Here is an 11068-nt window from a genome sequence, read left to right as displayed (position 1 = left end):
AGGAATGCCCCAGAGAAGATCCTGGAACCACTGGCAGCCGGTAAGGACCTGCCAACCAACGTTCCCTCTAAGCTGTGGAGTCTTGTGAGCAAAAACTCTACTTTGTGAGCTGCCACCATTAAAGCTGTGAGTGAACGATTCGGCTGTGGCATAAATTAGTTTGCTCTGGAGCCCCATCCTTCCTGAGCTGAAGACGAAATTCAGTGAGCTGGAGGCTAAAAAAACTGTGAGCTGGCTCACACTAACTCAGCTTAGAGGGAACACTGCTGCCAACCCTCCCTGTGAGCACCACGTTGGGGACCTCTTGCTTTAGCAGTATCTTGGAAAGCCCCCTCCATTGACTCGTCCTCTGTTCATTTGCCTGATCAGGTTTTCCCTGAAGGCGTGGGAAAGGCTTCCTAACGCGCGGCACCCCACCTCACCACCTACCACGTTAATCCACGGCCCCAGGTTGGGCGAGCATTCGTACAAGCAGGTGTCCTGGATAAAGTGCTTCTTGCACTTTCCCGACATGTTGCCGCAGTGGCTCCAGCTGAAGTTGTACAGGTACGACTGCTCCTCGTGAGCAGCGTGGCTGGTGTTGACTGAGCAGCAGGAATTGTTCTTCCACGGGGAGCACTGCAGGGGGGAAAGGAGGGGTGATTTCTGCTGGGAACGGCAGACTAACAAGCACAAAGGAACAGCAGCCCGTGCGGCGTCCGACGTCTTTGAGGAATGTTGGCTTAGGTTTGCCAGGTCTGACTTAGGAAATATCTGGGGACTTTGGGGGTTGAGCCAGGAGACTTTGGGGGTGAAGCCAGGAGTAAAGATGTGACATCACTTTTGTGATGTCATTAGGCGATCGAACTCCAACGGGCGTTCTGGCCGTCACGTTTAAAGGGACAGCATTCCTTTTAAATGCTTTCTCTCCATTGGAAATAGCAGAGGATGCGGGCACCTACTTTTGGGGCTCATAGAATTGTGGACCCCCTGGTCCAATCTGGTTTGTTGGGTGTAGTGGTTAAGTGCGCGGACTCTAATCTGGGAGAACCGGGTTTGATTCCCCCACTCCTCCACTTGCACCTGGCTGGATGACCTTGGGCAAGCCGTAGCTCTGATAAGAGCTGTTCTCGAAAAAAGAACAGTTTCTGTCAGAGCTCTCTCAGCACCACCCACCTCACAGGGTGTCTGCTGTGGGGAGGGGAAGGGAAAGGAGATTGTGAGCTGCTCTGAGACTCCCTTGGGTAGTGAAGGGTGGGGTATAAATCCAATCTCCTCTTCTTCTTCTTCTTTCTCAGGAGAGGCACCACCAGCTATGCTGAAAATTTGGTGCCTCTGTCTAAAGAAACAGCTCCCCCCCAGAGCCCCAGATATCCACAGATGATCTGTTATACCCTATAGGGACTGGTCTCCATAGGGTACAATGGAGTGGCCATTCCCCCCCCCACTTTCTGGCAGCCCTGAAGCAGTGGGAGGGGCTCCAAACCAGGGGAACCCCTGCCCCCAACTGGGGGCTGGGAACCCTAGGTCTACCAGCTTGGGTTTGGCAAGGCTAAACGTTCTCAGCCGGAGCCTCCTAGACTTATTTGGTCTTGACCGCTGTGCTCAGTTCCTTTGAAAGGAAGACGGTTTCAAAAGAACCCAGATGATGGCAAAGGCGGGGGGCAGGGAGAAAGAATGCAGAGAAGCCAAAGAGTGGGGCAGGGCTCTCCCATAAGGCCTAGGCCTCACACTGAGGAGAGATCTAAGGCTTAATACAGCCCCTCGCATCATCAGGGGGCTCTCTCTGGGTTATGGGCCCAGGCGGTAAAGCACATCACACTAGCCAGAAAACGCATTTGCCTGGATAGTTTTTCTGCACTCAAAGAGCAGCAAAGGGTGCCTCTGAACATATGAAGAGGACAGACCTTGAGCATCTGTTTTAATGGATTCCTGTTCTCTGCCTTCATTTACAAGACTGTGGCACATTTCAAGAATTCTTCAGGACTTTATGATACACCCGTAGCTGGGAGGGTGAGCACCCTGCAGGCCCCGGAAGAAAATCACTCTGTTTTAATTCCACCCCCAGCTCTCCAGCTCCTGGTCATCTCAGTCCTGCTGCCTCTATCCACTGAGCTTTACTCTCTTCCTGGGTCTTCAGATGAGCAGCTCTGGGGTAGAACTAGCCACATTAAGGCAAGGGAACCTCCATGTTCAAGGGCAATCAGACTCTGAACCTCTGAGCCAGGAGGCAGCATCAAGGAAAGGCCTCCTGCTGAGCTCTGAGCAGGAGCAGGAGAGAGAGCTGTGAGAGAGGTGAGTGGGTTTCTTTTACTTGCTTTCAGCTGAGAGAATTCAGCTAAGGATATTTTGTGGGAAAACTGTGTTCAGCGGTGTGTGGAAGCACTTAGAGTTCTTGCAGAGTCCTGGCTGATTGAGTGTGGGAGAGGAACGGGCATTGTTTGACTGGGATTGCCTGTAATTGAGAGGAAGTGGAAGGGGCATTGTTTTGCCTGTGACTGAGTGCCTGGGTGAATTTGAATTTGAATAGAGGAATAGCTGCTGCCTGACCTCTGCTGGGGGAGGCCTCTATTTAAGGAAGCACCTTGCCAGAGGCACGAGGGCTCTTTGCCTGTGGCTCTTAGACTAGGGGCTCTGTAAGAAGCCCAAAAAGAGCCAGAAAGACAAGGCCCTAGGCTCTTTGTCTTTCCCGTAAAATAATTTGACTTGATAACAAAAACCACATAAATACCAAGGGTTTAAAAGGGGGATTATATTTATTTATTTTAAAAGAATTATGAAGCCAGAATGCCAGCAGGGGGTTGGGGGCTATCCAGTGTTTTGCACGGAGTGTCACATGTATGACTATCTGCCCACTGGGCAGAAGTCTTGGGTGTGTCCTCGGTGCAAGGAGCTCCTGGTTCTCAGGGAACGTGTGTGCTCCCTTGAGGCCAAGGTGGCTGACCTGGAGAAGCAGAGACAGTCAGCTAGGCGCACAGAAAAGACTCTCGGGGACTTGTTAGCTTCGTCCCACTCTGGATCTGGCAGCCCCGCTGCTGTCAGGGAGCATGAGGGTCTAGGGGAAACAGGGCACCATGCTGAGGATAAGGGGAATGTGCCCTCAGAAGGGACCTCTTCCCCAGCTGGTGAGCGGCTCTCCTTTTGCACCAAGGAACCATCCCTGAGCAGGGTGGGAGGGGGGCTCTTGGTAGTGGGTGATTCGATCCTTAGGCAGGTAGACAGCTGGGTGGCGAACCCGCGTACTGACCGTATGGTGACTTGCCTGCCTGGTGCGAAGGTAGCGGACATTACGCGTGTTTTAGATAGGCTGGTAGATAGTGCTGGGGAGGAGCCAGTGGTCGTGGTGCATGTCGGCACCAACGATGTGGGGAAATGCAGTCGTGAGGTCCTGGAGGAGAAATTTAGGCTGCTGGGCAGGAAACTTAGGTCCAGGACCTCCAAGGTAGCCTTCTCAGAAGTGTTACCTGTTCCACGCGCAGGGCCGGAGAGACAGGCAGAGATCAGGAGTCTCAATGCGTGGATGAGACGATGGTGTAGGGGGGAAGGGTTCAGGTTTGTTAGGCACTGGGATACTTTTTGGAACAAGAGGGAGCTGTACAGGCGAGACGGTCTCCACTTGTCCCGAGAAGGAACCAGGCTGCTGGCACTTAAAATCAAAAAGGTGGCAGAGCAGCTTTTAAACTGAATATTGGGGGAAAGCCGACAGGAGATGAAAAGTCTCTGGTTCGGGTTGGCTCATCTGAGAGAGGTGAGGGGGTACCGGTTGCTTTTCTACAGGGAGGTGGATTGAAATTGTCCACAGAGGCCATGGCTGGTGACATGGACTGCCGGACAACGACTCGAGATAGCAAGAGGAAGGATGCAGGCTTAACTTGTAAGGGAAATTACAGCTGTTTCTATACAAATGCTAGAAGTGTCCGAGGTAAAATCGGGGAGTTGGAGTGCTTGGTGTCGGAGGGAAAAATAGACATTGTGGGTATTTCTGAAACTTGGTGGGATGAGGAAAATCAGTGGGACACAGTGATTCCCGGTTATATATTATATCGGAAGGATAGGGGGGGAAGGGTTGGAGGTGGGGTAGCTCTGTATGTCAGAGAGGGTATAAAGTCTAGAAAGATTGAGAGGCTAAGTGAATTGGATTCGCTTCTGGAAGTTCTATGGGTTGAAATAGGGGGGCCAAAAGGAAACTTAACACTGGGAGTTTGTTATCGCCCACCAGATCAAAAGATAGAGGAGGATTATAAAATGATGAATGCCTTAAAGATAGCAACTAGACAAAAACACTGTGTAATAATAGGTGATTTTAACTACCCACACATTGATTGGGTCAATATGTGTTCTAGCCGGGAAAAAGAGATTGAGTTTCTAGACACTCTAAATGACTGTGCTATGGAGCAGATGGTCACGGAACCTACCAGGGGAGAGGCGATCCTTGATTTGGTCCTAAGTAACACTCAAGACCTGGTGAGAGATGTAAAAGTGATTGCACCGCTTGGAAACAGTGATCATAATGTTGTTGAGTTCATCATTTGTACAAATAGAGAATTGGCCAAAAAGACTCACACAACCATTTTTAACTTTAAAAGGGGTAATTTCTCTGATATGAGGGGACACGTGGGGAGGAAACTGAAAGGAAAAGTAGAAAGGGTCAAAACAATTGGGGAAGCTTGGGATCTATTTAAAACTACGATCCTAGAAGCTCAAAAAATATATATTCCGCAGGTTAGGAAAGGCACAAACAGGTATAGGAAAAAGCCTGCATGGTTAACAAACAGAGTAATGGAGGCTGTAAAAAGTAAAAAGAATTCCTTTAAGCAGTGGAAAGCTAGTCACAGTGAGGCTGATAAAACGGAACACAGGCTATGGCAAATAAAATGCAAGTCTGAGGTCAGGCAGGCAAAAAGGGAATATGAGGAGCATATAGCAAAAAACGTAAAAACCAACAATAAAACTTTCTTCAAATACATTAGAAACAGGAAACCAGCCAGGGAGGCAGTGGGGCCCTTGGACGACCAAGGGGTAAAAGGAGTATTGAAGGATGATAGGGAAATGGCTGAGAAGCTAAATGCATTTTTTGCCTCCGTCTTCACTGTGGAAGATGAGAAGTGCTTGCCCACTCCAGAACCACTGATTTCAGGAGGGGTGTTGAAAGACCTGAGTCAGATTGAGGTGACGAGAGAGGAGGTCCTAAAACTGATAGACAACTTAAAAACTGAAAAATCACCAGGCCCAGATGGCATACATCCGAGAGTTCTGAAAGAACTCAAATGTGAACTTGTAGATCTCCTGACAAAGATATGTAATCTTTCCTTAAAATCTGCCTCCATTCCTGAGGATTGGAAGGTAGCTAATGTCACTCCCATCTTTAAAAAGGGTTCCAGAGGAGATCCGGGAAATTACAGGCCAGTCAGTCTGACGTCGATACCGGGTAAATTGGTGGAAACCATTATTAAGGAAAGAATTAGTAGGCACATAGATGAACAAAACCTATTGAGGCAGACTCAGCACGGTTTCTGTAAGGGAAGATCTTGTCTCACTAACCTGTTAGTGTTCTTTGAGGGGGTGAACAAACATGTGGACAAGGGGGATCCAATAGATATTATTTACCTTGACTTCCAGAAAGCTTTTGATAAAGTTCCTCATCAAAGGCTCCTAAGTAAGCTCAAAAATCATGGGATAGAAGGACAAGTCCTTTTATGGATCAAAAACTGGCTAGTTCATAGAAAACAGAGAGTGAGTGTAGGTGGGCAATTTTCTCAGTGGAGGGTGGTAAGCAGTGGGGTACCGCAGGGATCAGTACTTGGTCCACTGCTTTTTAACTTGTTCATTAATGATTTGGAGATGGGAGTAAGCAGTGAAGTGGCTAAATTTGCGGATGATACAAAGTTGTTCAGGGTGGTGAAAACCAGTGAGGATTGTGAGGCACTCCAAGGGGATCTGTCAAGGATGGGCGAGTGGGCGTCAACATGGCAAATGGGGTTCAATGTGGCCAAGTGCAAGGTGATGCACATTGGAGCCAAAAATCCTAAATATAAATACACATTGATGGGGTCTGAACTGGCAGAGACTGAGCAAGAGAGAGATCTTGGAGTTGTAGTGGATAACTCACTGAAAATGTCGAGACAGTGTGTGACTGCAATAAAGAAGGCCAATGCTATGCTGGGGATTATTAGGAAGGGTATTGAAAACAGATCAGCCAATATAATAATGCCCCTATATAAATCAATGGTGAGACCTCATTTGGAATACTGTGTGCAGTTCTGGGCACCACACCTTAAAAAGGATATTATAGCTTTGGAAAAAGTGCAGAAAAGGGCAACTCGAATGATAAAAGGGTTGGAACACTTTCCCTATGAGGAAAGGTTAAAGCGCTTAGGGCTCTTTAGCTTGGAGAAAAGACGACTGAGGGGTGACATGATCGAGGTTTATAAGATTATGCATGGGAGGGCAAGGAGCCGTTCCAGTTGGCAGCAGAGGACCGGACCCGAAGCAACGGTTTTAAATTACATGCAGAAAGGTATCGGCTGGATATTAGGGAAGACTTTTTCACGGCCAGAGTGGTTCAGAGATGGAATCAGCTCCCTGGGGAGGTGGTGAGCTCCCCTTCACTGGCAGCTTTCAAGAAGGGGCTGGACGAATATTTGTCAGGGATGCTTTAGGCTGGTCCTGCATGGGGCAGGGGTTGGGCTAGATGGTCTGTATGGCCCCTTCTCAACTCTATGATTCTGTGATTCTTCAGGGATGGCCAACTGAATCGAAGAGAGACCACGTGGGCTTTGCAGAGATGTGACTCGGTACCCTCCCGTGTGTGTGCGTGCACACTATGATCAGTCTGTCTTTGCAAACCAGCCGGGGGGGGGGCTTGGGCAGCTCGTCTGTCCTGAGCCCAAATCCCGCCCTCCCCGGGCTCCTCCCCCAAACCCCCAGGTATTTCCCAAGTGGGAGTGGACCACCCTGAAGTGGGAGTGGACAATCCCTGAAGAATCCTAGAATCATAGAGTTGGGAAGGGGCCATGCAGACCCTCTAGTCGGACCCCCTGCCCCATGCAGGACCAGCCTAAAGCATCCCTGACAAATATCCATCCAGCCCCTTCTTGAAAACTGCCAGTGAAGGGGCGCCCCCCACCTCCCTGGCAGCTGATTCCATCTCTGAACCACTCTGGCCGTGAAAAAGTCTTCCCTAATATCCAGCCGATACCTTTCTGCATGTAATTTAAAACCGTTGCTTCGGGTCCGGTCCTCTGCTGCCAACTGGAACGGCTCCTTGCCCTCCGCCGAACGACAGACTTTCAGATATGGGCAGCTCTTCCACAGCTGAAAAGCCCCCCCGGCCCCGCCTCACCCGTGGTCCAGTCCCATCCCTTGTGCCAGTTCTCTTTACAGGTCATTTCGCCTTTGCAGTCCTCCCACCACTGGTCGCAGTCCTCCTTGCAGAGTGGCACGTTCAGGATCCTCTCTTTGCGCCAAGAGACATCTCACTGGTCTGACCCAGCAGGGCTCTTCTGAGGTTCTTGTCAGTGGAAGGCCTCGGACTCTCTGCCCTGTTGCTGGCCCTCCAGAGGAACTGGCTGGCCTCTGTGTGAGACGGGAGGCTGGACTGGAGGGACCCTCCCTGGTCTGACCCAGCAGGGCTCTTCTGAGGTTCTTAAGGCAGAGATCAGGTGGCAGCTACTGTTGCCAAGTCTGAGCCCAGGACACATGAACTCATGAAGCTGCATTATAGTAAATCAGACCATTGGTCTGTCAAGGTCATTATTGTCTACTCAGCTGAGCCAGGGTGCTGGTGTGGTCAAGCGTGGCAGACTCTAATCTGGAGAACCAGGTTTGATTCCCCACTTGAAGCTAGCTGGGTGATCTTAGGCAAGCCACGGCCCTCTCAGCCTAAAAAAAAAATAAGGATAGCTCGCCACCTAGTGGTGCCAAAAAAGAGCTACAGCTTTGGCAGCCAAGCAATTCCGCCAGGAATCTCCTGGCTATTCCACACACAATGCCCTATGGTAATTTCAATTTTTGTCGACTCAGACTGGCAGAAGCCCTCCCAAGGTCGCAGGTAGCTGTCTTTTGTATCACCTTCTGCTTTCTCCTTTTAACTGGAAATACCAGGGACTGAAGATGGGCTCCTCTGCATGCAATGCAGTTGCCGTTCCAGCCCCTTCCACAGAGTGGAAGGGAAGGCAGCTTCAACAATGGCAATGAGACTGCACACAGTGTATAGGGGGCTGTGACCCTTCTGCAAATATAGATATAGTAGTTAAGAGCGCAGATTCTAATCTGGGAAGACCGGGTTTGGTTCCCCACTCCTCCTCCACATGCAGCTGCTGGTGTGACCTTGGGTCAGTCACAAGTTGTGTCAGAGCTGTTCTCTCAAGAGCAGTCCTCGAAAGAACTCTCTCCGCCCCACCTGCCTCACAGGCAGTGCTCCCTCTAAGCTGTGGAGTCTTGTGAGCAAAAATTCTACTTTTTGAGCTACTGGCATTAAAGTTGTGAGCCAGCGATTTGGCTGCTGCATAAATTAGTCTGCTGTGGAGCCCCATCCTTCCTGAGCTAAGACAAAAATGCGTGAGCCAGAAGCTAAAAAACGGTGAGCTATCTCACACTAACTCAGCTTAGAGGGAACACTGCAGTCCCAGGGTGCCTGTTGTGGGGGGGAAAGGGAAGAGGAAGAGGAGGAGGAGATTGTATTTATATCACGCTACTCACTCGGAGTCTCAGAGCAGCTTACAAACTCCTTTCCCTTCCCCTCCCCACAACAGACACCCTGGGAGGTAAGTGGGGCTGAGAGAGCTCTTTCGAGGACTGCCCTTGGGAGAAAAGCTCTGAGAGAACTTCTGACTGACCCAAGGTCACACCAGCAGCTGCATGTGGAGGAGCAGGGAATCAAACCTGGTTCCCCCAGATTAGAGTCCACGCTCCTAACCACCATACCAAACTGATGCCATGAAGTCCCGTCCCCCCACCCGCCCCAAAGCAGCCATTTCCTCCCAGGGAACTGATCTCTGTAGTCTGGAGCAATGCTCCCTCTAAGATGTGGAGTCTTGTGAGCAAAAATTCTCCTTTGTGAGCTCCTGGCATTAAAGTTGTGAGTGAGCGATCGGGCTCCTGCATCAATCAGTTTGCTCTGGAGCCACCTATCCTGAGCTAAGACTGAGGCTAAAAAACTGTAAGCTGGCTCACACTAACTCAGTTTAGAGGGAACACTGGTCTGGAGATTGCTTGTAATTCTGGGAGAACTCACCCATGAACACACAGGAAGCTGGTACCCGTGGACCTAGTACCATCAAGGGTTAACTCAAGTTGTTTACTCAGACTGGCAGCAGCTCGCCACTGTCTTTCCCATCACCTCCTGCCTGGTCCTTTCAACTGGAGATACCGGGGATTGAACCTGGGACCTTCTGCATGCCAAGCAGAGGCTCTACCGCTGAGCCACAGCCCCTCTTTACACCTCTCCAGGGTCTCAGGGTGAGGTCTTTCTCATCACCTCCTGCCTGGTCCTTTCAACTGGAGATACCGGGGATTGAACCTGGGACCTTCTGCATGCCAAGCAGAGGCTCTACCGCTGAGCCACAGCCCCTCTTTACACCTCTCCAGGGTCTCAGGGTGAGGTCTTTCTCATCACCTCCTGCCTGGTCCTTTCAACTGGAGATACCGGGGATTGAACCTGGGACCTTCTGCATGCCAAGCAGAGGCTCTACCGCTGAGCCACAGCCCCTCTTTACACCTCTCCAGGGTCTCAGGGTGAGGTCTTTCTCATCACCTCCTGCCTGGTCCTTTCAACTGGAGATACCGGGGATTGAACCTGGGACCTTCTGCATGCCAAGCAGAGGCTCTACCGCTGAGCCACAGCCCCTCTTTACACCTCTCCAGGGTCTCAGGGTGAGGTCTTTCTCATCACCTCCTGCCTGGTCCTTTCAACTGGAGATACCGGGGATTGAACCTGGGACCTTCTGCATGCCAAGCAGAGGCTCTACCGCTGAGCCACAGCCCCTCTTTACACCTCTCCAGGGTCTCAGGGTGAGGTCTTTCTCATCACCTCCTGCCTGGTCCTTTCAACTGGAGATACCGGGGATTGAACCTGGGACCTTCTGCATGCCAAGCAGCGGCTCTGCCACTGAGCCGCAACCCCTTCCCAAACCTGGCGGGTGGACAAACCTAGGTTTTTGGACTACACTGCAGGGCAGATGGAAGGCTATTGGGGGGGGGGGCTGGCTGGCTGACCCCCGCATCGGTAGGCAGCTGACCAGTGTTTCCTGCTCTCCAACCACAGGCTCTTCAGGAAGACCCTAGCAGAGACCGAACCAGGTCCCTCCTACCCGCAGAACAGGTTCTATACCCCAAAGGCTATTTTATTTATGTAGGTTATTCATAGTCCACATTCTTCAACAGGGACTCGTAGTATGACTCAAGTACAGTCAAGAGGACGGTATATTCAATGAACAGGACAATCCGGTTCGGGCTACAGAAATCTGAAAACAAATAAAGGCTTGAGCTTTTAAACAGAATACCTTAAGTGGTGGAGAAATTTCCTAGTCTGGAGGAAGAGGAGGTCGTTTTTATATCCTGCTTTTCTCTACCCGAAAGAGTCTCAAAGTGGCTTACAATCGCCTTCCCTTCCTCTCCACACAACAGGCACCCTGTGAGGGAGGTGGGGCTGAAAGAGATCAGAGAGAACTTGTGACTGACCCAAGGTCACCCAGCTGGCTTCATATGGAAGAGGAATGGGGAAGCAAACCCGGTTCTCCCAGATTAGAGTCCACCACTCTGAACCATGACACCATGCTGGCTGCTTTACAACCTGCTGCATTCCGTTAAGAAGAAGAAGAGAAGGTTTTTATACCCTGCTTTTCTTGACCCTACGGAGTCTTAAAGCGATTTGCAACCGCCTTCCCTTCCTCTCCACATGACAGGGACCTTGTGGGCAGGGGTCATTTCCTGCGGGAGCGCACAGGAGCGGAGCTCCGGCAGTAAGGAGCCCAGGGGGCGGGCACATGCAACTAGCCCCGCCCCATGCTCTCAGCAGCCCTCAGTCAGGCCACAAGGAGCAAGAAGCAGCCAGGTAAGTTGCAGAGCCCCCCCCCCCCCGGCCGGCCTT

At 50.9% G+C, this 11068-nt stretch overlaps 1 protein-coding gene across 1 annotated transcript in view; it reads right to left on the bottom strand.

The window, feature by feature from the left end:
* Positions 1-11068, bottom strand: part of LOC107115797 (folate receptor alpha-like) — a 19149-nt gene that overhangs the window by 4006 nt on the left and 4075 nt on the right. The window contains exon 3 of the mRNA XM_015417556.1: positions 426-618. Coding sequence (XP_015273042.1) covers positions 426-618 — 193 coding nt within the window. The remainder of the gene's footprint in view (positions 1-425; positions 619-11068) is intronic.

This window comes from Gekko japonicus, unplaced genomic scaffold, assembly GCF_001447785.1.
Source record: "Gekko japonicus isolate JY-2015 unplaced genomic scaffold, Gekko_japonicus_V1.1 scaffold5944, whole genome shotgun sequence".
NCBI lineage: Eukaryota > Metazoa > Chordata > Lepidosauria > Squamata > Gekkonidae > Gekko > Gekko japonicus.
This window is presented reverse-complemented; position numbering and strand designations above follow the sequence as displayed.